Source organism: Balaenoptera borealis, assembly GCF_965194805.1.
Source record: "Balaenoptera borealis genome assembly, chromosome: 13".
NCBI lineage: Eukaryota > Metazoa > Chordata > Mammalia > Artiodactyla > Balaenopteridae > Balaenoptera > Balaenoptera borealis.
Window position 1 is genome coordinate 96,042,622 of NC_138870.1, and position 25,799 is coordinate 96,068,420.

The 25,799-nt window shown below is 58.6% G+C and overlaps 2 protein-coding genes across 5 annotated transcripts; one reads left to right on the forward strand and one right to left on the reverse strand.

Moving 5' to 3' along the window:
• On the forward strand, positions 1-16,978 carry PICK1 (protein interacting with PRKCA 1). 4 transcript variants are annotated; one of them, XM_082352774.1, is made up of 13 exons: positions 3-320; positions 472-569; positions 1,653-1,810; positions 5,361-5,489; positions 7,381-7,447; positions 8,668-8,757; positions 11,186-11,239; positions 11,995-12,057; positions 13,027-13,160; positions 13,555-13,647; positions 14,473-14,523; positions 15,531-15,675; positions 16,140-16,978. In XM_082352774.1, exons 2-13 carry the CDS (start codon positions 548-550, stop codon positions 16,412-16,414), a joined length of 1,281 nt encoding a protein of 426 aa, XP_082208900.1. In that variant the 5' UTR covers positions 3-320; positions 472-547; the 3' UTR covers positions 16,415-16,978. The 4 variants fall into 4 exon arrangements, with proteins under 4 accessions (XP_082208903.1, XP_082208900.1, XP_082208901.1 ...); XM_082352775.1 differs by having other exon boundaries at positions 3-223; XM_082352776.1 differs by having other exon boundaries at positions 5-320; positions 1,699-1,810.
• A 2,006-nt stretch (positions 16,979-18,984) lies between these two features.
• Positions 18,985-23,926, reverse strand: SLC16A8 (solute carrier family 16 member 8). The gene is made up of 4 exons (XM_082352966.1): positions 23,510-23,926; positions 22,631-22,774; positions 21,568-22,389; positions 18,985-19,542 (listed from the first exon to the last, which is right to left on the reverse strand). Exons 1-4 carry the CDS (start codon positions 23,721-23,723, stop codon positions 19,226-19,228), a joined length of 1,497 nt encoding a protein of 498 aa, XP_082209092.1. The 5' UTR covers positions 23,724-23,926; the 3' UTR covers positions 18,985-19,225.
• Between the last annotated feature and the right edge of the window lie 1,873 nt (positions 23,927-25,799).

Consider the following 25,799-nt stretch of genomic DNA (forward strand, 5'->3'; position numbering starts at 1 on the left):
GGAGCTTCCGTCAGTACTTGTTCTTTTTCCTCGTTCTGGGAGCGCCGGGAGGCAGGGAGGGAAGGGTTGCCTATAGGGACCCGGGCAAATACCCAGTGCGGGAAGACGGGACTTCCGCGTCCACCCGGAAGTGACGCGACAGTCGCGGCCGCCGACAGGTGGAACGGCAGGTGGGTTCAGGTGCCAGCCTGGCCCGGACCCGGCTGTGGTACTGACGCTTCCGGTGAGCGACAGAGGCGAGCTCCCAACGGCCTGGAGACCCGTGGGGCGGGCTCTGGAATCTGAGGCCCCGCCCTGGCCTGGAGTCCCCCCTGTACCTAGTAAGAATCACCTACCCACCCCCAACCCCGGGGACTACCCCCATCGTCCGGAAGGGAGGGGAGGGCCCGGCTCTCCCACATCGCCGGGGTTGGGGTTGGCATTTAGGCACTGGTTCCCTAAGCCCTGCGCTCTTTTCTTTCCCGGATCCAGTTCCCCATTCCCCTGCCGAGCTGGGCAGTTAGCCAGCCCACTGGAACTCTCGGAACCATGTTTGCAGACTTGGATTATGACATCGAGGAGGATAAACTGTGAGTATGTTGTTACCCCAAGTCCCACTAGTGCAGGAGCCCCAGGTCTCTCAGGTGCCTGGACTTACCAGTTCCACAGACCCTTGCTTCTCAGCAGAAGATTAGGTCTTGTACTGTAGCAGAAATGAATCCTGCCCTTCCAGGAGCTCACCATCTGTAGGGGGCTGTGGACACATTGATGGATAAATACAGTCAGGGCCATAAGGGTGCTAATGGAGAATGACCTGGCTACGAGGAGAACCGAGCAGGCCAAGCAGTGCCTCTGCTGGGGTGTTCAGGGAAGGCTTCATAGAGGAGGTGACAGTTGAGCCAGATTTTGAAGGATGAATAGGAATATCATAAACATACCTTCCTCCCCAGCGTAGATGATCAGTGGGGCAGGTTTTCAAAAATTAAGTTAGTTTCCTTAATAGAATATATCCTCTCTCAGAGCAAGGACTGGGTCCAATGCCTTTCTGTGTCCTCAGCACTTAGTATGGTGCTCAGCATCAATAGGTTGTTAGCAAATGTTTGTCAAGTGAATAAGAGAATAAATGAGAATATTTACCACAAAACATAAATAAGTGCTAATGTATAGTGAAAACTCAGAGGTAATTGAGTACAGCAATTGACAGATGGGTGATGGATAGTTTAACAGGAGAAGACTTCCTGGAGGAGGTGGCCGTTATGTTCCATATGTGCCTGAGAAGGTGACAAGGATAGAGTCTGACTCAAATCTTAGAGGGAGAATGAAGGAAAGGGAAGGGGGACCTATTTTTACGGAGTGCCTGCTCTGGGCTGGGTTGGTGTTAAGTGCCTTCCATGTACTTTCTTCTAAGAACTTTGATAAAGTGGCCGCTTTTTATCCATACCATTTTATGGATGAGGAAACTGAGATGCAGAGAGGGTGACTTACTTACCCAAGTCCCACAGTTGATAAATGGCTGAATTGGGATTTGATCCCCCATCAGCATGGCTCCAAGAGCTCTGTGACGTTCCAGCACAAAATGCTGTCTTTTTGGCCAGGTGAGAAAGAGAAAAGCTGTGCAGCACTTGGAGGCTCTTGGGAGTTTTAGAAGGCCTGTCTGTCCCCGTCCCCTCCAGTCATCCTTTCTCCAGGAGACTCAGCTGCACGTGCTTCTCTCTCCAGCGGAATCCCTACCGTACCTGGGAAGGTGACCTTGCAGAAGGATGCTCAGAACCTGATTGGGATCAGCATTGGAGGAGGAGCCCAGTACTGTCCCTGCCTGTATATTGTCCAGGTATTGAGTGCTTTGGAGGTGGAAGGGAGGTGCTGGAGGGGGCGAGCCACCTCCCTGCTCGGGCGTGACAAAGGTTCATTTCTCCCCTCTGCACAGCTGACTCCTCATTCTCTTCAGAGGGGCTTCCCCAAACACCCACTGTCAGTAGGTCCGCCCTTGTTTTTCTCTGTCATTTCAGTCTGTTCTTTTCCTTCTCAGCACTTATCGCCATCTTGTACTCATGGATTTGCTCATTAGTTCTGTATCTAACTTCTTTTCCAGACTCTGCACTATGAGGGCAGGATCCCAGTTTGCTTTTTCACTGCAGTCAGCACCTTGTACAATGCCTGGCAAATAGCGGACCTTCACTAAAAATGTCATCAGTGAATCAATAAAATCATCAGCCTTTGGTACTAACACAAGTGAAGCATAGTGGGAAGACTAAAAGACTATGAAATAATAATGGCCTGAGTTCAAATGCAAGCTTCCCTGCTTATTAAGTAGTTACTTAAGCTCTCTGGGCCTCAGTTTCCTCACCTGGAAAATGGGGATATAAAATATGTAGGTCTGGGCATCTTTGGGTTGTTGTGAAGATTAAACAAAATGATATCACACAATGTCCGACCCTTAAGCAGCACTCCCTCGATAGCAGCTGCTATTATTTTTATGACAGTTCACTTTCCCAGATGATCTGCCAGCGATACTGAACAATTCTGTGGTCCTTATAAGAAGGGCTGCCCTGGTGATATTCTGTCAGCTGTGACGCAGGAGTGGGGACAGGCCTCGTTTATTATGTGGCTGGTCAGAGTCAGTGATCTTTCTGTAGCCTTGGAAGGAAGCTTGCCCCACTCAGACATAAACTTGACCTGGATTCCAGCTATGTTTTAACCTTCTCAGCTATGTAGCCATTGGTGGCAGATGGGAAACTGCAGTTTCTCTGAGGATCTTGCAAAAGAATCACTTCTAAGGCCTTGAAGATGGAGATTCCCTGGATCTGGTCTTGCCTGCTTAGGGTGTGGCCTTTACGAGCGCTTTGGCCTTCTCTGGTCCAGGAGGTGTTAGGGAGGCCTCCCCCAGGCCTGGCCTCCTTGCCGTCTCCCTGCCCAGCCTCCCTCCCCTGCCACCTCCCCCTTGCCACCTGTGGGGGGCCAGGTTTGTACTTAATATGAACTGTGATTATAAAATAATAGAATTGATTTTTTTCAAAAGTCAATTTTAATTTTATTCAAAGACTGACTTGCTTTGAACAAGTCAAGAGTACTAAAAGGCCGGTGTCAAATAAGCAATCCCCTCTGCTCGACGCCTTCTCACCGCCCTTCCCCCACCTCAATCCTACCCCCACCTCAATCCTACCCCCACCCCAATCCCAGAAGCAACACCGCTTCCCACCCTTTTAGCTGTTGATTCAGGTATGAGGTCCCATTTTTCTCAGTAAGATGCTTACCCTGTTATTTTTTGGTCTATCGCTTGTAAACATCTGTCAGCTTCTCTCAGTCTAGGAGATAAAAATTTAGCTTCCTTCCAAAACCTGTTTCTTCTCACTCTATCTTCCCAACATAGTTATCGTGTCAATTTTGGTTAAATCAGTATCAGTACAACAGATATTATGTTCGGGAAATATTTTCTGAGGGCCTGGCCAGGCTTTTTCGTAGCCACTAGAGAAAAGAAAGCAAGAAAACAGAGACCCTGCCCTCAGAGAGCTTGGAGCCTAGTAACATTGCTGTTTTTTTGTCTTTTTTTTAAAATGGCATAGTGTTTGCATATGACCTCTGCACATCCTCCCGTATACTTTATTATTATTATTATTTTTAAAATAAATTTATTTATTTACTTATTTATTTTTGGCTCTGTTGGGTCTTCGCTGCTGCACGTGGGCTTTCTCTAGTTGCGGCGGGCGGGGGCTACTCTTCCTTGCCGTGAGTGGGCTTCTCACTGCGGTGGCTTCTCTTGTTGCAGAGCACGGGCTCTAGGTGTGCGGGCTTCAGTAGTTGTGGCACATGGGCTCAGTAGTTGTGGCTCGCCGGCTCTAGGGCGCAGGCTCAGTAGTTGTGGCGCACGGGCTTAGTTGCTCCGCGGCACGTGGGATCTTCCCGGACCAGGGCTCGAACCCGTGCCCCCTGCATCGGCAGGCAGATTCTTAACCAGTGCGCCACGAGGGAAGCCCTCGTGTGGTTTTATAGGTGAGCAGACCCAGGCTCCTGGCCCAGGTCCCTAGCCGGCTAAGTGGTAGAGGCCAAGTTAGAAAGCAGATCTGACAGTCTCCAAAGCATCCACGTGCTCTCCTGCTGTACCAGATGGCACTGCCTGAAGACTCTAGAAATGCTGGTCCCTGCCCGCCCCCCCGCCTTAATCCCTGCGGCTGCCTCGGGGGGCCCAGAGGCTTCAGTGCAGATTGTCTGCCAAAATCCGTGACGGTCTGGGAAACGTCCGCTGCTGAAGCTCCAGCAGGATGTGGGCAGGGAGCCAGTGGCTGGCGCTGAGGCAGTGGCATTCCCGTGTCCTCCGTGTTCCCCAGAGAAGGGGTCGTGGAGGGTTGTGTGGGTGGGGAGGGAGCCTGGAGTTGAGTCTGTCCCCCTACTTTCTACCTTGCCTTCCACCCACCTAAGGATGTTCCCAGAGGTCTGTTTCCTGGCCTGCTGGCCGTTTCCAGCAAAGACTAGCTCTCTTTCATCAACCCCCTCTGCAGGCCCTTGGATCCCCACTGTTCCATCTTCCAGAAACAGCTATATATCTTTTATTGTTGTGATCTCCTTTACCATTCTTTTTCAAATAATTATGATGTTTTTATTGTGATTCTGGAAGGTAGCAGAAAGAAACGTTTGTCTTAATTATTTCATTATTTTCTTATAATATTAACGTATATGAAACATCATGAAATATTCTTTCTACGTGCTTTGCATAGAAAACTTGGAAACTAAAGATAAGGTATAGGGGAGACAGCTAATAATTTTGGCGTCTCTCCTAGCGGTTTTTGCCTGATGGGACTTTTGTATTCTTGGGTCCGGCTCTGCACACACTTGTGTAGCCTGCTCACCCCTCGCCCCGAGCGTCCCCCATACATCTGTCCTTTAACAGACACATTCAGCTGCACTCAGCCAGTGAGTGCAGACCCTGTGTTAGGGGTTATCTTGGGAGAAGGGGCTTACGTGTGTGGTGGGGCCCTTGCTCCTTGGAGACAGAGATGAAGTGCAGGAACTGATAAGTGGTGCCTTGGGGCTCCGAGTCAGCTCAGTGCAGCGTTGTTGGAAAAAATCTCAAGAAATGGCTTGGGAGGAGCAAACACTCCTGTGGTCGTGTGAGGTTTGGTGTATTTGATACCAGAAGAGGAAAGTCTCATCAGTCGCATTTACCTCCAGTTCCCCCTTTCCCTCCCCCAAGAATGTGGGTCACTTGTTTCTGGCTGTTAGGGTGCTTTCTCCCCTTGCCCTTCTCCAGCACCACTTAAGGGATAGAGGGCAGAGACCAGGACGGAGCCAGGTGCCGGTTGGGGTGGAGGGAATGACTGTCCCCCACCAGGTTTCTTCCCAGCTTTCCTTTTCTCCCCCGCCCACCCCCCCTTATGCACCCACAGGTGTTTGACAACACCCCAGCGGCGCTGGACGGCACCGTGGCAGCTGGCGATGAGATCACCGGGGTCAATGGCAGGTCAATCAAAGGAAAAACTAAGGTGGAGGTGGCCAAGATGATTCAGGAGGTGAAGGTAAGGGCTGCTGCGGGACTGGGGACACAGAGGCCCTTCTGAGACCTCCAGCCTGCCAGAGGGCCTGGAAGGGGGGACTGGCCCTTTCACAGCTCCCTCCTCGGTGCATCAGGGTCTGGGTCACACCCCGGCTCCCTGGGTTTCTTCCGTGATCATTCAGTAGATACTATTTATGATCCAGGACTTGTGCTGGGCCTTGGTGAGAGAGTGGGCACCAGGACTGAAAGGTCCCCGTCCTCGAGCTCCCAGGGGAGCTGTCAGACTTGGAACCACACCTCAGGGAGGGCCAGTGTGTCCCCAGTCAGGGCCGGAGGCGAAGCTGGAAGTCTGAGGTGAAGCTACCTGGGTCAGTAGACATCCAGTAAATGTCCAGGGGCCATGCTGGGCCCAGGAAGTTGTAAGAGGGAAAGAGGGACCCCTCCCCCTAACCCCTGTCCCTGTAGGAACTTCCAGTCCCCTGGGCCCTGGGCAGCTCCTGGTCCAGCGGATGGTCTCCTGTTCTGCAGACCACACTGCACTCTGCCTGTTCCCGGCTTCCCCCTCCCTGCCGCCGCTGCTCCAGGCCAAGGCCTCTCCCCACAGGGCCCCTCTCTCCCTGAATGGCAGGCAGCATTCCGGCCAGTCCCGGAAGCATGCAGCCCTTTTGCCATTTCCTAGAGATTTTTGCTGCTAGTAGCTCTTGGGAATCCAAAACAGTGAAGGAGGTGCAAAGCCACAGGATGATTTAAAAGTCTGAGAGTCAAGCGTCCCAGCTGTATGTTGAGCTTGGCCGAGTGTTTGAGCTCCCTCACCCCATCCATCCAAACCTCTCCTCACCTCCCATCTGTCCTCTGTGTCCTCTGTACCGTGTTTCATTCTGGTACAGAAGTGGGGTGCATGTGCCCCCTCTGGATCCCCTCCCTCTTCCCCCCATCTCTACTCACCAGAACCCTCCTTATCCTCCCAGGCCTGTGTCGCGCCAGCCCCTCACATTGCCCACGAGAACAGGAGCTTTTGGTGTGTGAGCACAGCCTTGCCATTGCACCCAGACTCCCCAGCTCCCACGTTTGGGTGCCAGGCAGAGATACGGCCCCTATTTTACTGGTGCCCAGAGTGGGGGGAAGGATTTGCTTGCGGTCACACAGCTGGACCAGAGCCCAGGTCTGACTGCCACCGCAGCGCTCCTTCCTTTCCCCACAGCTGCTCTCCAAGGCGGCCCTGAGCACACTGCGCTGAGCCTTTTGCATCTACCCCTGATTCACTGCATCGGGTCACTTAGGAGGCAATTTTGAAATCCTGTTTTGCATTTGAATGGATTCTGTCCCAAGTTCAAAGGTCTTAGGATTTCAAGAACAAGAGTGACCTGGGTGGCCTCACGTGGTCAGGGGAGGCTTCTCAGGAGGAGCGCCACCTCTCTTCCAGTCACTAGACTGCAATTCATGTAATTTCCTTGAATTGCATCGGCCTCCCTTGCTGGCCTCAGGCCCTTGGGTGCTGGGGCTGCCCCTGCACCTGCTTCCTCCATCCCAGCACCAGGCACAGAGAACGTGCCGGGACAGTTTGTGGAGTGAATGGAGGGAGGATGGGGATGGTTTAGAGCGCGGGAGAAGATCCTCTGTGTGGCAGGAAAAATGATGTCGCAGAGGTTTGGAGTGTGGCCATGGCATGGGGGTGGCAGGGGCACAGGACATCAGAGATCGCCAGGCTGCGAGCTCAGTGTCAACAGGGACCTTGTCTGCCCTTGTCCCTGCTGATTCTCCAGGGCCTGGCGGGTGGTGAGAGAAGGAGGGACCTTTTTCCAGGGCTCAGGATTTTTTCATGACCACAAACTCCAGGGCAAACAGGCCTCCCCCGGGAAGGGGCTTGGGGTCCGGGGGACTCCGTCACAACTCTGCTTGTCCTGCTTTTCCAGGGGGAGGTGACTATCCACTACAACAAGCTGCAGGCAGACCCCAAGCAGGGCATGTCCCTGGACATTGGTAAGCTGGGCTGGGGCAGTGGCGTCCAGTGGCCCCATAAGCCCCTGTCCTGCCTTCTTATGACAATGCATCAGTACTCACATGGCTGTGGTCTCTGACTCTTCTGACCAAGCCGATCCAAAGGGCCTGGGAGGACCCAGGGGTACTCCCCCTGCAGCTGGTCCCAGGAACCTGTCCCTGGTTTCTCCCTGCCCTGTGTTTTACCCCGCTTCCCCCAGCCACCTCCTCTGGGACCTTGCTGCCCTAGGGTTGTCCTTTGTAGGGCAGCCCTCCAGCTCACCAGGCCCAGTCCCTCACCCTTCTGAAAGGGAGGGCAGCCCAGCCTGGACCTGGTACCTCATGCCCACCTGCATACCCCTCCTCAGCCCTGGCCCCTTCTACGCACCTGCTCCCAGAAAGGCTCAGGGTCTGAACTGGACCTCAGCTTTGGGGCAGAAGCCAGCCCTTCTGCCCGTAGCATGCCCTGGAACATGTTGCCTCCTGCTAGAGGGTCTGGGCCTTGGTTCTGTGGAAGCTTCAAGGCTCAAGAGCTGGACAGTAGCTTCAAGGTCCTCTGGGCTAGCCACTTCATTCCAGATCAAGGCCCGAGATCCAGAGAGACGCTGTGTCCCCTGGGTGAAGGCACACCCAGATCTCTTGGCTCTGGGATCCAGCACCCTTTTCCTACACCCTTGGGCCAGAGCCTCCTCCTGGTTTTTAAGGAAAGAGGCTAAGGGCAGATCAGGTCTGTCCTGGAGGTTCTTCCTCTAAAACCCTCTGGTCCCATCCTAGTCCCCTTCCAAGGACCGAGTGTGTGACCACATATGCAGTAACCGAGTCTGGAGCCTGAGGCCAGCTGTCACTGATGGCGCCTCTGCTCCCGGAAGTGGAGGAGAGATGGAGGAGAGGTTCTCCGCGGTCGGCCTGTCAGTTCGTATCAAGCCTGGGCAGCTCTGGGCTCTCAGTGGTAGCCAGTAGCCACTTTGAGTCCAGGCCTTTGGTTAAGCGCTTTACATATTTACCCCTTCCAGGCTCCCAGTGCCTCCCTCAGGTAGAGAGTGAACAGGGCGGGGGCCCAGAACCCCTCACTGGGACCCTCCCTGCTTCACAGTCACCCACACACCAAACCCCAGTTCAGCCCCTTCTGCCCCTAGTGTCGCTCCCAGTGAATCGCGATGGGGCAGGGATGGCCTGGGGGCCCAGACTCTACCTCACTGAGTCCCTTTCTCACCTGGTCCCAGTGTTGAAGAAGGTGAAGCATCGGCTGGTCGAGAACATGAGTTCGGGGACCGCAGATGCTCTGGGCCTGAGCCGGGCCATCCTGTGCAATGGTGAGTCCCCTCCTTCCACCCCCTGACCCTCGGTCGCGGGGGACTCAGGCCCAGGCCTCAGGGGCAGGGGCACCATGGCTGCCCACCAGGCTGCATCCTTGGAGGCCTCTCCCGCTCCCAGAGCATTCACAGTAGTCAGCGGAGGCGTCTTACAGCCAGTGTCCTCCGTTCCCCAGCAAGGGTTCACAGGCCCAGGTCACAGATGAGACAAATTCATGGTGGGGAGGTGCCTCCCTCCAGCTCCCCAGGCTGGTGCCTTCGCCACTGCCCCCAGCTGCTCTCACACAGCCAAGGCCTCCCCCCCCACCCCCCACCCCCTCCACCCCCCGCCAGCCCAGTTCCACCCTGTGCCCTCTTGTCACCCCAGCATGCACTGCGCTGCTCCCACACTGCCCGCTCTGCCCCGCCTCTCCCCAGGAGGTGGCGCTGCTGCCCGCATCCCAGGGCTGGAGGTGGCTGCCCACCTCGGGCTGGGGGAAAACCGCGTACACGCACATTCGCGCCCACGCATGTGTGCACACACACACACGCGCGCACACACACACACACACACACACACACACACACACACACACACGCGCTCTCTCCCCAGGGGGCCAGTGAAACACTCGGTCCTGCTCCTGCTGTCACCAGCCTGAGTTTATAAATAGCAGCAGCTCTGCTGTGTACGTGTGGGGACAGATATAAATACCTACATACATTGTAGGCTCAGCTGAGCACACTGGGCTTTATTGGCTGGGGTGCGGGGTTGGGGGGTGGGGTCTGAGCTTGTTCCAAATGGGGTACAAAAGTGGCGGCTGCTATTTCCAGCTTCTTGGTGTCTATAAATCCCTGTTACTGTAGTTACCATGCGTTGGGATGAAATTAGAACTGGTTGTTGTGTTTTTCCCCCCAGACCTTGCAATTTCCCCAGCCTTAAATAGGGTTTCTAAAATTGAAGCTGTCATGATGTCCCATGACCCAGCTAAAAACAACAGCAGGGCACTTACGTGGCTCCTTCCCTGCCAGGCTGGCCAGGGGCCAAGGCTCTGGGGAGCCAGGGCCTGGAGGCCAGCCCGGTGGCCGAAGCCTCCTGAAGACCTCTGAGGTGCTCCCTTCCAGCCCCCAGAGCCCGGGCCTTCCTCCCTGACAGCCCAACACACAGCCGCCTTCTCTGCCCAGAGAAAGGCCCAGGCCCGGCTTCTGCTACTCCCCTTCTCTCCTGCCACTCTGAAAACCCTGGCCCAGGTCAGCACGGGAGACTGGGGGGCAGAGGGCACCCCAGCCTGCACGGCCCTCACTGTGTGCCTTTAGGCAAGTTGCTTTACCTCTCTGTCCCTCGATTTTCTCTACAAGATGAGCAAAGTAGTCTCTGCCTCCAAGGCTCATGTGGAAGAAGGACTGAGCTGCGTGGAGGGCACTCAGTAAGGCCAGGCCCTGTCTAGGAGGTGCCGGGCAAGGACGCCACCAGCATGGGCCCTGCCCTGCAGTTGCTGCCGGTGCTTCCGGTGGGGAGTCGGGGGTGGACCTCAGCCCTGTTGGAGTGGAGGAGGGTGCCACTCGGTGCTGGTGGGAGTCCCACCCACCCCGATCTGGAATGCGGCCCCCTCCCTGGCAATCCGCTTGCTCCCGTCTTGAGCCCTTGAGGTGAGGCAGCTGCCCCTGCCCCTCAGCTTACAGCCCTTACTGTCCCTGCCAGTCACGGCCTGGCCACTGTCGCTGCTGGACTGTGAGCCTTGAGGGCACAACTCAGATTTCACTCACCACGGGCATTCCTGGGCCTAACGGGGTCCGGCACACAGTGGGCGCTCAATAAACTACCTGTGAAGCCAGCGAAGATGATCACCAGGGCCCACTCCCGTGCAAGCTCTTCCTCGAAGCCCTCGCTGAGTTTCTCTCCCCTCCCCGGATTGCTCTCGCCTCTGAGCCGGCCGGTGGTGGTAGGGGCTGCCTTTGAGCCTACCTTAGAGTTATTGTCAAGGCGTCCCGTCTCTCCTGCTTGTCTCTGACTGCCTTGCTCCTCGGCCATCAGCAGGGAGTATGTTAGAAGTCCCAGGGCCTTGACTGCCAGGCATGGGCCTGCCTTCTGCTGGCCGTGGGGAGCCACCCGCGGGCTTGGCCTTGGGGAGGGCCCAACTGGTTTTCACTCCTGATTTCTGGACGTACCCGCATCCTCTTCACCTTTCTGCCCCTTTGCTGTGTCCCAGCCTGCTGGGGTGGCGCTTATCTCAGGAGCATCCTGAGGGCTGCCCTGCCTGCCCCCACTTGTCTGGGCGTGTCGGGCTCTCTGCAGAACACCAGTGAGCCCAGCTGACCCTGAGGTGCCAAATCCCCCTCCCTGGGACCACGTCCTGTGCTGCTCCTCTGGGGGCGACCTTGCCCCTCCCAAGCCTGGCTCAGGTGACCTGTGGGTCTCTCGCCTGACCCTGTGGCTCTCTGATCCCCACAGATGGGCTTGTCAAGAGGCTTGAGGAGCTGGAGCGGACCGCCGAGCTGTATAAAGGTGGGCAGGCGCACCCTCTGGCTGGCAGCCCCGTGGTGGGTTGGGTATCCCAATCTGGGAAGTGCCTGGCACTGGCTCTGCCCTGGTGTGGAGCTCTGGAGCCCTGCTCTAAAGATGATGGCAGTGGGGGCAGAGTGCCAGCCTACACAATTCTAGGACCATGGCCATTAAATATTCTTAAGGAAAAAAAATCTTAAGACATACTTCTTTTTTTTTTAAATAAATTTATTTATTTTTGGCTGTGTTGGGTCTTCGTTGCTGCTCGCAGGCTTTCTCTAGTTGCAGCGAGCGGGGGCTACTCTTTGTTCCGGTGCGTGGGCTTCTCATCGCCGTGGCTTCTTGTTGCGGAGCACGGGCTCTAGGCTCGCGGGCTTCAGTAGTTGTAGCACGCGGGCTCAGTAGTTGTGGCTCGCGGGCTCTAGAGCACAGGCTCAGTAGTTGTGGCGCACGGGCTTAGTTGCTCCGCGGCATTTGGGAACTTCCCGGACCAGGGCTTGAACCCGTGTCCCCTGCATTGGCAGGCGGATTCTTAACCACTGCGCCACCAGGGAAGCCCAAGACATACTTTTTCTGATTGTAAAAGTAATACATGCCCATAAAAATCAAATAATGGCACATGTAAACCTAGCAAGAAGAGTCTGAAACCCAGGAACAGTGAGGGCCTCGGGGTGGGGTGGGTGTTTGGAGGCCGTGTCCTGGGCCAGTGTAGTCCCCACCATGTGCCCCCAGCCCCCTCGGTTGGGTCTCTCCCACAGGGATGACAGAGCACACCAAGAACCTCCTACGGGCCTTTTATGAGCTGTCGCAGACGCACCGGGGTAAGGATGCCCCAAACCTGCTGCGTGACCCTGGAAAAACCCTTGTCACCCTCTGGGCTCAGCACCTCCCCTACACCCATACAGTGAGGGTGCGGCCAAGCTCCTCCCTGGGGCCTTTCTCATGCCCATGCTCAGGCAGACACTGCAGCATCTGACCTCAGGCCAGGTTTGGGCTGGGCACTGTCTAGATGCTGGGGTGTAGCAATAATGGGGCCAGCGGGGAGCATGTAGACCAGCTAGTCTTTTTTTTTTTGGGCCGCACCGCACGGCTTGTGGGATCTTAGTTCCCCGGCCAGGGATTGAACCTGGGCCCCCTGTAGTGGAAGTGCAGAGTCCCAGCCACTGGACCGCTAGGGAAGTCCCCTAGACTAGCGTGTCTTCTGTGGGGCACAGTTACTCCTCCGGGCCCTGTCCCGTCTATCTGTACTGCCGCTTACAATGTACGAGGCCCTTCCTTATTTGTGATCTCGTTTCCTACAAGTTTGTTATTAGTTGGGCAGGGCAGCTACAGTTCACCCCGTTTTGCAGTTGGGAAAACAAAGCCCAGATAGAAAAAGTGGTCACGCAGCTCCTTAGGGGCAGAGTTGACCTAAGGCCCAGATTCCCAGACTAGTACTCTGCCCCCAGACAATTTCACCTCCTTCAACCTTGACCCAGCCTTCTCCATGGTCTGGTCGCTGTGGGGAATGAGGGCCAGCTCCCTTGGATGTAGACCCAGCTTCCTCAAGGTGTAGACTCAGGTGTCTACACCGGAGTCTATATTCCTTGGGGAATGTAGGTCCAACTCTCTTAGGGGTATAGATTCACCTTTCTTGAGGTGTAGACCCACCTCCCTTGGGACGTAGACCTTGGGCAGACCTTGGCCTCCAGCCTGCCACAGCCCCCCGCCTTGCTTCTCCCCAACAAATCCCTGGCTTCTCCGTTAAGGGGTCAAGTAGGGGCAGCCTTCAGGACAAACTTGTCACGCAGCCTTTGGGGACGTGTTCTCCGTGATTGGGGTGCGGGAGCCCCAGCCAGCTGCGAGTGAGGCTTTCGTGAAGTTTGCCGACGCCCACCGCAGCATTGAGAAGTTTGGTATCCGGCTGCTGAAGACCATCAAGCCGGTAGGTCCTGTGGAACGTGTATGTCAGCACGTGATGGGGGATGGGGCAGTGTGGCGAGCAGAAAGGGTCCTGTTCTGGAGTCGGAGCACCGGGGGGCCGGTTCTGGCTTGGTCTCCTACACAGCTGACCATGGGTGAGTCACTCCTCCTCCGTGGCCTCAGCATTGACCTCCAGGCTTTTTTCTGGCCCTGGCTCCACCAGAGTTACAGCTTGCCCTTGACCTGGTCTGTCTTCTCGTCCTTGAAATGGACAAGGCTGTCTAGGAGTGCCCTTTGGCTCTGACACCTGAGTCCACTAGAAGGATTGACACATCAGTGCCATTCCTTGCCACCGTGGCCAGCCTGACCCCTCTGCCCATGGGGGCTTAAGCGTCCGCCCCATCCTCCCCTTCCAGATGCTGACGGATCTGAACACGTACCTCAACAAAGCCATCCCAGACACTCGCCTCACCATCAAGAAGTACCTGGACGTGAAGTTTGAGTACCTGGTAAGTGGTCTCCAGCCTCTGCGGGGGTGTGGGCCTGGCCTGCTGGGGTCAGAGCCCACCTGGAGATTTGCCTCTCCTCAGTCGGCCACACGGTGGCCAGCAGGGCAGGACCAGAACCTTGGTCACATCTGATTGAGGAGGTGGGACCAGGGGCCTAGGGAGGTGCTGGGGAATCAGGCAGCAGCCTAGGCCCTGCTTCGACTGTTCAGAGGAGCCCCTGGGAGCCTGGGGTGGGTAGAGCCCTCACTCTGGAGCACTCTGACCCCATGGGAATTCTTTTGGTCACTTTTAACAATGGATTAGACTAGGTCAGTGGTTATAAAGTGGGTACCAAGGGATGTTAATGAGTTTTATGTTCAAATAATAATTCTGTGGTGAAAGGAGATGAGGAAAAATACTCCATCAAAGAGGCCAAGGTCCTTTGCTTGAGGACTTGTCAGAGCCTTTGATAGACCCATACGTAACATGGGTCTTCAGGGGCCTTCCCAAGCTCTTTGGACCATGGAACCTTTTTTCCCAGAGCATCTCTTGGGACTTGAGTGTGGTAAACGCTGGGCTGTCTCTCAGGCCCTTTCCACCCTCCTAGCTGAGTGCCCTCGCTGTCCTGAGCCTCCCGAGCAAAGGCCAGTCTGACTGAGGGGCCAGCCTCTCCCTGACACGTCTCGGCTCATCCCAGCTGAGGGTGCGCAGGGCCCATGAGGCCTGGCACACCGGCTCCTCTGGGTGGCCGAGGGGTACAGCGTGGCATGGGAGGAACTGGGGACATCAGGGTGGGCACCCAGGTGGTGCAGCCCCTCTGACAACCTGGCCTCACCTGTCCCACAGTCGTACTGCTTGAAGGTGAAGGAGATGGATGACGAGGAATACAGCTGCATTGTGAGTGCCACGGCGGGAGGGGGCACGGCTGTGGTATTGGAAAGGCTCAGGGTGCACAAATCTTCCCCTGCCTACCTCACAGAGCCCCAAGAATGGGCTGGGTCTGCCAGGGACACCAGGTGGGCCAGGCCAATCCAGGAGGGGCCTGGGGGTTTGGCCAGGCTCTTGTTTCTGGAGATTTGGGGCGATCCCCCCACCCCTGGCCCCTCCGGGCCTCGGAGTGCTGGCCAGCTTGCTCTGGGACACTCCCAGTGCCTGCTCCCACACCAGCTGCCCCCCAGACTTTGTGGGGCTCTTGCAGGGAAAAACTGACTTTCCTCACTCCTGAGAGGTGGTTTTTTACTTCTTTTAAATTTTTTTTTATAGATTTTTTAAAATTTTTAATTTTTTTTTTTATGTATTAATTTTTGGCTGTGTTGGGTCTTCGTTGCTACGCGTGGGCTTTCTCTAGTTGCAGCGAGCGGGGCTACTCTTCGTTGCTTCTCATGACAGTGGCTTCTCTTGTTGCAGAGCACGGGCTCTAGGTGCACGGGCTTAAGTAGTTATGGTGCGTGGGCTCAGTAGTTGTGGCTCGTGGGCTCTAGAGTGCAGGCTCAGTAGTTGTGGCTTGCGGGCTTAGTTGCTCCGCGGCATGTGGGATCCTCCTGGACCAGGGCTCGAACCCGTGTCCCCTGCATTGGCAGGCGGATTCTCAACCAGCGCGCCACCAGGGAAGCCCGTTTTTAATATTTTTGATATCAGGGTCCATCTGTGACTAAATATTCACTTATTTAATGTGGCAAGGGTTTGGTTTTTTGGTTGTTTTTTTTCACAAAGCTATCACTAAGCGCTTCTAGCGGTCCTGGCGCCTCAGAAATGGGGAGCCATGGTAGCTTTGAAGAGTGCCGTGCTGTGCAGGGGGGTGAGCCGGTGGGTCGGCTCTGCAGCCTCCCTGCCCCCGCCCCCCTCTGCCCCAGAGCAGGCTCCCCACGCCGCCCAGGGTCCCTGACGTGCTTCCCCTGCCCCAGGCTCTAGGGGAGCCCCTGTACCGCGTGAGCACAGGCAACTACGAGTACCGCCTGATCCTGCGCTGCCGCCAGGAGGCCCGCGCTCGCTTCTCCCAGATGCGCAAGGACGTGCTGGAGAAGATGGAGCTGCTGGACCAGAAGCACGGTGAGGGGTGTGGGCTGTGGGCAGGCGCCCGGCCCGCGGGCCACACCCTGCCTCGGGCAACCCCTACACCATCCTCTCCCCATTTCAGAGCTGGGAAAACTGTGGCCCAGAGAGGTACAGTACTTACCTGAGCTCCCAGGGCCAGCGCATGGCAGAGCTCTGAGTCAGACCCAAGATGGGAGCTTCCTGGAGCCTGGCCTGGGTGGGACTGGCCGTGCCCCGTGGGCTCCTTGGGGTGTAGTCCACCATCCCCCCACCCTGGCAGGGCTCCTCCACTGCCTGACTGGGAGCTGGGAGGCGGCCTGGGTTCTGTGCAGGGCTGGGCAGCCCTGGCCTTGCCCCCTCCCGGGGCACGAGGGGTCAGTGAGGTGCATGATGGGATGCCCAGGCGGGCAGGGAGGGTCTTCGCCACGCGCAGGCAGCCCCGGCCCACTGGCGCCCGTCTGCCCGCCCTCCTGCCCCAGTCCAGGACATCGTGTTCCAGCTGCAGCGCTTCGTGTCCACCATGTCCAAGTACTACAACGACTGCTACTCAGTGCTGCGTGACGCTGACGTCTTCCCCATCGAGGTGGACCTGGCCCACACCACGCTGGCCTACGGCCTCAGCCAGGATGAGTTCACTGACGGCGAGGACGAGGGGGAGGAAGACGAGGAGGACACGGCAGCCGGGGAGCCGTCCAGGGATGCGCGGGGGGCTGCCGGGCCCCTGGACAAGGGCGGAAGCTGGTGTGACTCCTGAGTGCCCCCTTGGGGTGCGGATCTGGGGGGTAGGGCGAGTGGGAGGATGGCAGCACGGGAGTGGGGGCAGGGCTGCCGCACAACAGCGTGGCGCATAAAGGCCTGCTGGCTTGGGGCGCCTGCCTCCCTGCTCCTCTGTCCCAGCACAGCGAACCCGGGCGCCCGCCCAGGAAAGGCACTGGGCCGTGGCCTGGGACCTGAACACTGGCCCCTCCACCTTCCCTCCCCACCTCCCCAGCCAGCTGGAGAGCTTGGTCTCTGGACCTGCCTTAGGAAGGAGAAAGAGGGCAGAAAGGAAGAGGGGCTGGAGGTGGCAGGGAGTCCAGGAGCCGTTCCTCGTGGACACCTCCACTGGCCCCCCGGAGCCCTGCCGGGAGGGGGCCGCGCGTGGACCGCGAGCTTGGGACCAGGGTTTCACGTGCACCCTCACCTTGCCCTAGGCTGGCCCCACCCCAGTCCACACTCACCTCGGCGGCCTTTATTTGTTTTATTCCCTCGCTCAGCCACTTCCCTGGGGAGGGGCTGGGCGCTGGGCCTGTAGTGAATAAACACAAACCCAGATGGAGCCGGGCTCTTTGCAGTGGCCTCAGACCCTCTCTCCCCTCGACGCCCCCCTCTTCTGCCCCCTGATCACCAAGGCGGGGCAACAAGGTTTACTGACATTCCCTTTATAGCACTGACTCCTCACAGCAGTTGTGTGGATTAGCACTACTGTCCCCATTTACAGATGGGAAACTGAGGCTCAGAAGAGGCTTGCTCAAGGCCACATGGTGTACAGGGACAGAGTGGGATCTGGACTCAGATCCATCAAATTCAGAAGACCCCACTTTTCCCCCTGCCTCCCAGGCTTTCTGCTCTGTGGAGCCTCTTATATCCTCCCTCATCTTTGATCCGTCAGTGCTTCTGGCCATGAACTCAACCTTTATCTGGGGAAGGGCAGGGCAGATACTGGGTCAGGAGGACCCGAGGCCCCAAACTGGGGAGAGTGCTAAGGGTGCCCCGGCCGTTCCAGGTCGCCTGTTCTGCCAGGGCTGAGGGGAGAAGCCCAGTGGGCGGTACCACGCTAGTACCCCGCGTGTCCGGCTTCACCTGGGCAGTCCCAGTCCACACCTGTGGCCCTAGTGTGATTATGTACAGTGGCCCTTTTCACTCTCAAAGTGTCCCTGTTTGGACCATGAAATATGTGCTCGTCCTGAGAATGGGAGGGGTGCAAGAGGGTGTGAGAGGTGGGCAGGGTCCACAGTGGCCGGGGCGGGGGGTAGTTTCCTGCTTATTAGGTTTGCGCGTGTGGGTCCCGGGCAGAGACGCGAATGGGATCCTCAGGCAGGATTGGGAGTGTGGAGAGAGGGATGGGCTGTCACCACGTAGATCCCCTAGAACCGTCAGACTATACCACCTCCCTGAAGGGGCAGCCAGTGTGGAGGCCAAGGGCACAGACGGGAACCGACAGCCTAGGTTCCGGTCATAGCTTCTGTGACCCTGAGCTACCTCCTCACTTCCTGTGCCTCAGTTTCCCTATCTGTGAGTGTGGCTAATGAGGGTGCCTACCTTCTTGGGTCCTTGTCGAGGATGAGATGAGTTAACATTTGTGAAGGGCTTAGCACGGTGCCTGGCACAGTCAGTGCTCCGTGAGGATTTGTTAAACAAAATAAGATGTAGTCACTGTTGTAGTGGCTTAGGGGAAACCACAGACACAGTGTAAGTTGGCCAGGCATCTGCAGGGGCTCCCCACACCTTCCTGGGGCATGGATGGAAAATGAGACCAGTGGGGAGGGGGTCACCAGTGGAATGGGCTCCCCTGAGGAGTACGGATGAATGGAGTCAGGGTCTGCGGTGGGAAGGCTGCTTCCGCCACTGGGCCCGGGTCACCAAGCTGGTGATTTGGAGGGAGGGAGGCAAGGAAAGGGGTGTCTAGTTTGTGGGAAGAGAATGAATACTTAAATAGATCCCTAAACCTTCCTAGCCAGGGTGAGACCTGGAGCTCCCTGCACTTGACTCCAAGTGCCATTGAGGAGCTATCCCTGGGACTCCACTGGCAGGCAGGGGAGCAGATGCCAGGGTCAGCAGTGGCGTCCGTAGGGACACGTGTCCAGAGCAAAGGTCCCAGGACACCCGAGTTTATCCCCTAGAGAGAGGAGACCCAGAGCCGGGCTGGGGAGGGTCCCTCTTAGGAAGGTGAGGGGGCAGGGCAGGTGCCGTTCCCCCTCCCCCACCCCCCTGCTCTCCACAGGATGGAGTCATAGAGTCAGGTACTCTCCACCTCCAGTGTGCGAGAGGAGCCCGGGGCTCAGGGCCAGGATCCAGCCCCAGCCCACCTCTCGGACCTGTGCTCTTTCTCTGCTCTGGGCTACTCCAGCAGCAGTTGCTGCCAGCGGGGGCTTCAGTGTACAGCTCCGAGCAGCGGGGCGGCTGGAGCTGGGACACTTTCCCCTGCCGTCCTCCACCTCTGCCACTTCCTCCCCAACACCCACGGCGGTGGGGGGGGGGGGTGGTCGGAGGGCCCCAGGAAGAGCCTCTCAGACTCCCTGCTAACCCATCCCCCAGGTAGCAGCCAGAGGCGCGGGAACAGAACCTCTTTCAGCTCAGCTTTATGGACTTAAGATTCACACAGGCCCAGACCCTGCCGTGCACAGCAGCTTCACTGGCGGGGCCAGGGCCAGTGGGCAGATGAGGGAGGCAGCTCCCGGCACGGACCCTGGGGGTGACCACCGGAGCAGCCGCCCGTGTGCCAGGCCCTCCAGGGGCAGCCGGGGCTCTGAGAGGGGAAGCCCCATTCCTGAAGTCCCCGGCCACCCCACCTAGTGGCCCCGCACTACACAGACTCGGAGTCTAGCCCCGGCTCTGCCTCCATCTCGGGTTCCGAGGGCCCAGTCCCTGGGCTCGGCACCTCCGGGGCTTCAAGGCCACGGGGCTCCTCGGCGCCGGCAGGCAGGGGCTCAGAGTCCACTTCGGCCTCAGCCTCCTCCGTGTCGCTGGCCCCGCCCTTGGTGGCTGGGCTGGGCGTGGCGTCCTGAGAGCGGCGCAGGCAACACTTGGTGGCGACAGCCATGAAGATCCCGGCCAGCGCCACCTCAGAGCCTGCCAGGTAGAAGATGATCTCGTAGTTCTTCAGCGCGTCCACCAGGCGGCCTGCGGGGAGGGCCGATGGGGAGGTGAGGGCCTGCGGGGAGCCCACCCTTCACACATACACCCACACCCTCAGGTAAGGGCAGTGCTCTTGGTGGGCTCACGGGTAACACACACACATGCCCCAGTCTTTGTTCCCATTTTACAGATGCAAAAATCCATGAGGGTTCTGCCATTTGAGATCTTAAAACTGTCACTTCACCTCCCTGGACCTCAATTTCTTAAGTGATATGGGGCCTTTGGTGAGGCAGCACTTCACAGTTTACAAGGGACCTCCTGTCCTCGGGATTCCAACCCCACATGTACCCTGGGACTTGCCCAGCTGGGGATATTTGACCTGGGAGTGGGGAGAGCACTGGGCTTAGGCCTGCTCTCCTGGGGGCCCCCAACTCTTGTTCTTTCCACTTAACCTCCTTGGTCTTCAGGAGCCTGGCTCGGCTCTCCCCCCAACCCCCAGGCCTCCCCCCTCCCAGGAGGCCCCATGTACCCAGGACTGAACTATCATTAGCATGGGGGCTGGGGACAGGGCTTGTAGAACTCTTGTTTCCTTCTGTGTATTTTCCAGGTTTTCTATCACAGGTACATGTTACTTTCATACTCGGCAAAATCTTTTAATTGCAACTATTTCCCCTAAAGTGTGGTTCTTCAGTGGGCTCCCCCCGCTCTCGGAGGCATCCTTGTGGCTGTCCACACCAGGCTGTGACCCCTCCGTCTGTATCTCTGAGGCCTTGGGGAGGTTCCCTGGAGTCCCCCAAGCCAGCTGCCCGCCTGAGCCCCTCTGAGCAGTACCCCAAACTTGCCTTCCTGACCCCTGCCCAGCCAGCCAGTCTCGCCCCTTCCACACACAGCCCTGTGGTGTCCCTCACCTTCTTCTCACCCCACGTGCCTTCTCTGCCTATTAGATCCACCCCAGGGTCACACAAGAAAATGGAAGATGGGTCCCTGAGCCTCTGGCTGGTTTTATAGCTTTTGGTGGTTGGGCTTGGGGGCTGCTCACACAGGGGTTCAGGTTCAGTGCGAGTCCCACTGCACTGAAGTGGAAATTCAGGGTCAGGTGAGATGACAAAGCTTGATGACGGCACTCAGCTAGCCCAGCCCTGGAAGGATGGGCAGCTCACCTCATCTCAGGTGCAGCCTGGGCCCTAGCGAAGGCGGCCCCCCTTATTGCTCCGTCCTACAGCCTGACGTCAGCTCTCTCCCGCTCACAGGCAGGCTTCCTGCTGTTTCAGGGATAACCTGACAACCCAGCAAGACCCTAATGTCCCCCACCCCCACCTTTCTGATCCTAGCTCCTGCCTTACTTGTATAGGAACAGTGTCCCCCAAACACTCCCTGTGCCCTCTCCTGGGGGGTCCTGCCCTGCCCCGTGAGACTGCCTTCATGCCAGCCCCTGCAGGAAGCCTTCCCCTACCACCTCGTCATGAGGATTTCCTGTGATGTGTAGAGCACCCAGCAGGCAGTGTGCACCGTGGAAGACTCCGGCGCCCTGCCTCTCTGTGAGCGTAATGAGCCCTCCCACTCTGCTCCTGGTTCCCCAAGGACGCTCCGTATTCCAGTCACCCTTAGAGGCTGGGGAGACTAAAGCACTCAGATACAGTGTTTCAAAGGTATGGGCATTGAGCACCGGGCAGGGCTCCACTCTGATTCTGGGATTGCAACCTGTACTGGGCCTCTGTGCCTCAGTTCCCCCACCTGCAAAAGGAGAATACGCATCTGCACTTCACAAGGCCTTTGTGCCATCTGCTGGAGATGAGCCAGTGGGCCAGCTACTATCCATGTTGGGTTCTTCCTGGCACATTTCCTGGCTTTTTTTCCATCCCCACCCTGAGCTGGTGGTACAGCCTGGGAGGGAGGCTAACTGGCCATGGTAAGGGGAGTCTACCCCACCGGGCTGTCTCTCCCCCTCCCCACCCCCCATGGGTCCCTTCCCCTCTCTCATCCCTGGACATTCCGTCTGGGATAGGGAGGGGGCTTCCCTTGGGCTTAGGGGCACTAGGCTGCGTCACCCTCTCCTCCTGTGGCACGCACCGGCAGAGGGCGGTCCGATGAGCACAGCCACAGCCTCGAGGAGTAGCACCAGGCCCAGCGCACTGGGGAATCGGGGCGCACCCACAGCCGCCATGAGCACCTCGAACTGCAGGGCGCCCACCATGCCGTAGGAGAGGCCGAAGGCGACGCAGAAGGCGACAAGGGCGCCGTAGGTGCGCGCGCGCGCGCTGCTCAGGTCCGTGAGCCCGTTGGCCATCAGGGCCAGGCTGAAGAGGTATGCGACGTGCGGCCGCAGGCGCGCCAGGCCGGCCAGGGCGCCGCAAGCCGGCCGCGCCACGATGTCTACGAAGCCCACGATGGACAGCAGGAAGGCAGCCTCGGAGTCAGGCACGCCCGCGTCCTTGGCGTAGTTCACCAACAGGATGGCGGGCACGAAGAGCCCGAGCGCCATCAGGAACTTGGTGACGGCGTACACCGCGAAGGCGCGGTCGGTGCACACGGTCACGTCCAGCAGGCGCCGGCGGGTCCGGCCACCAGAGGGCGCCTCGCGCAAGCGCAGTCCCGCATTGTCCGCCTCCGCCTCCCCGGGAGCGTCGCCCGCGCTGTTCCTGCGCGGCCGCGGCCCGGGTGGCGGCCGCATGACGGCGCCGCACGCGCAGCAATGCAGCAGGAGGCCGCCGAGCAGCAGGAAGCCGCCGCGCCAGCCGAAATGCTCGAGCAGCTGCTGGCCGAGCGGCGACAGCGCCGACAGGAACACGGGGCTGCCGGCCGCCGCCAGCCCGTTGGCCAGAGGCCGCCGCCGCTCGAAATACAACCCCAGCATGATGAGCGACGGCTGGAAGTTGAGGGCCAGGCCCAGGCCTGTGGGCGAGGCGGTGCTGTGACGGGCTCCCCGAGGGCGCCCCCACCCCAGGCCCCGGCGGGAGGGAGGGGCGAGGTCCCGACAGGGTGGACAGACCCCGGGGTCGGGGGTGGGAACGGGGCCGAAGGACGAGGGCCGCCCCTCGTGGGGAAACTGAGGACAGGAGGTCTTGCAGCAAGGGCTGCTGACCCCCACCTGCACCCCCAGCCCCACGGGGAGGAGAGCAGTGGGCGCCCTCACCTGTGAGCACCCCAGCTGTCAGGTATAGCTCCAGGAGGCGCGTGGCGAAGGATGCTAGGACCATGCCGGCCGAGGCCAACAGCCCACCCACCAGCATCACCGGGCGACAGCCAAAGCGGGTCACGAGGATGCTGGACACCGGGCCTGTGGGCAGGGCAGGATCACCAATCAGGCTGGACCCCTCTCTGGTAGACACTCCAGGCTTTGTACCTCCCAGCCTTGAAAGACGGCTTGAAGGGATGAGGTCACCCCCGGTTCAGAGAGGTCAGTGTTGTGGCCAAGGTCAGGTAGTTTGGCTGGGACAGACCAAAGAGAGCCATATGGGGGGATGCAGGGGAGGAGCCTCTACACTGGTCCCCAGCCCTCCTGAGAACACGGAACATAAAGCAGAAGGGGCGGACCCCATTCTCTTTATTACCTTCACAGCTGGAATCACAGCTTGAGCTGCCTTCCTCCCCAGGCTTCCCCCATCCCTCACCTCCACCCCTCCACGCTGCCTGGCCGGGATAACTCCAGCATCTCCCCCACTCCACAGGTGGTTAGAGCTTTGGGATTGGGAATCTTATTTAGATCTCAGTTTTCCCACCTGTAACATAGGCGGGTGTGGGTCTTTTGACAGAAATGGAGGGGCCCTTCCAGCTGGCCAAGCTTGACAGGTCAGCCACCTGGGTGCGGGCTCCACCTCTGGCCGCTGCCACCCTCCTGCCCTCTGCTCCCCTCTCTGGTGCTAATGTTTCCACAGGAAGGAAGGGGTTTCCATGCCCGCCCCGAAGGGCCTGGGGGAAGATGCTCAAGGGGTCGGGTGTCTCCTGGTCCCTGATCCCGATCCTCAATCCTGGGCCTGGGGGAGGAGGGAGGGATCCGCGAGGGGGCGCTGACCTGTGCCATAGAGCATGGCGAGCATGATGGAGGATACCCAGGCCGTGTCGCTGTAGCCCGCTCCGAAGTCGCGCATAAGCGCGCGGAAGAAGACGCTCACGGCCTTGGGGAAGCCATAGGCGAAACCGGTGACCACGAAGCAGGCGCCCAGCACGGCCCAGCCCCAGCCGCCGTCTGGGGGGCCGGGGCCCCGCCGGGGGCCTCTAGTGCCCATCGTCACCGCCTCTGCTGGAGGAGAGGGGACAAGAGGGAGCGGCGAGGGTCTGTAGCCCAGACAAGAAAGGGGGATGGAGACCCTGGTGTGGGGAAACTGAGGCACGGGGCTACCCACGGGGCCCTGCTCAGGGAATGGAGCCAGGAGGGGAACCGAGGTAGGACCTCACCCCGAATCTCCCCTCCTCCAAGGGGCGTGAAGGATGAGGGGTGGGGCGTGAAGGATGAGGGGTGGGGCGTGAAGGATGAGGGGTGGGGCGTGAAGGATGAGGGGTGGGTAATAGAGTCGTTCCCACCTGAGTCTTAACTTCAGGAAGACTCCCTCTGGAGGACACTCCTTGCCCCTCAGGACCTAGTAGTGTCAGGAGAGGGGGTTCGGATGAGTGGGAAAGCCGACAGCCAGTGTGTGACTGGAGGCATGTGTGGGGACCGGCAATGTCCCCAGGGTGTACATGTGAGGGTCTCAGGGCAACGGAACAAACAAGGTGTGGGGTGGAGGGGGAGACAAGTGTCAGCTGCAAAATGGGTGGAGTTCATTTTCCTCCTTGGCCTTGGGGTATGTACCTAATTTTTCTCAGTGATCAGGAATGTCTATTGTCATTTAGAAAATTATGAAAGAAAAACCAAAACATGTTGTAACAATATTAGCCTTGTCTCAGAAGCCAAGGGAGCTGAGTTCCAATTCATCCCAGCTTAGCCATGGATTTGCTCCGTGACTTGGGCAGCTCCCCACCCCTTGCTGAGCCTCAGTTTTCCCACCTGTAAGGTGGGTGACTGAACACCCCAGACCAGCTGGGGATCTTGGTGTGTGGGGGGATCAGATCTCTGGCTCCACTGGACAGATGCAGACCTTTGAGGCGGCACTGGGAGAGAGACCCTCTGCCCTCCAAACCCTTAGCAGCCCCCCAACCCCTCCACATTTCCAGAGCTCCACCCAGGGGTTCACACAGCACCCCCATTGCCCCCATAACAGACCAGGAGGGGGGCCTCACAGGCAGGATGGACCAGCCCACAGCTGGAGCCTCCCTCCCTCCTGCGACCCCTCTGCGCTGGGGTCTCCCGCCTGGCCTTGGGCAATGCCAAGGGCCCCGTGGGACTCTGCCCCTGGCCCACCAGGACCAAGTTCTGGCTTGGTCACCACAGCTGCAGCCACCTGAGGACCAGGACAAGAGGTGGTCCCTGACAGCCGTCGCCGCACACTTACCTGAGCCGTCCCGTGGGTTTGGGTGTCCAGCCTCGCATCTCCTGAGGCCTGCAGGGAGGGGCCGCCCCACTGGCTCCCCTGTGAAAGCCTAGCCCGATGGGGGCCGCAGCTGAAGACTCCCAGGCTTCCTGCAGATCAGCCACTCAACAGCTCGCGCCCCCAAGCCTGGGGCTTAGTGTTCCCCACCCCCATCCCCTCTAAGAGGCTTTCCGCTGGGAGGGGAGAAGGGCCAGACAGCCACCGCAGCACAGGGCCAGGCTGGGCCGCATGGTGGGGCTCCCTGTCCCAGGCCCATCCAGGGAGAGCTAGAGATAAGGGGGCCCCTTCACCTCCTGGAGCTTCGGGCAGAGAACACAGAGAGCCCTGCCCTGGGGGGTCTGAGTGGTACAAAGGGCACAGCCCTGCCCTGGAGAGACCCCACCAGCCCTAATCACCTCAACTCCTCGCCTGCCCTCCGCCCCCAGGCCACATTCCAGGAGGGGCCTCCATGGCTTTCCCCTGGATAAGGCTAATCCAAGCCAGAGCCTGGGACTGAGGGGGTGGGGATGGGCCAGAACAAAGGGTGCTGTGTCCCAGGGCACCGGAGGGTGACTTGCTGATGGTCCCAGGCCTCAGCCACTGCCATCCCTCCGGCTCTAGGGAACCCACAGCAGAAATGAGCCTGGGCCAGAGATGGGGGGATACAGCTTGCAGGAGTTAGGCCAGACCTAAAGACAACTTAAAATGAGGGATGTGAGGGGCTGGGAGTGAGTGAGGCCTCCCAGGGAACTGCCGGTGACATTTAGGACCTTCTGGACTCCCTTCTCCAGTGGGAGGTCTCCATCCCCACCCCATCCCACCCTGTCCCCCAAGTCAGACTCCACCAGTCCCCTG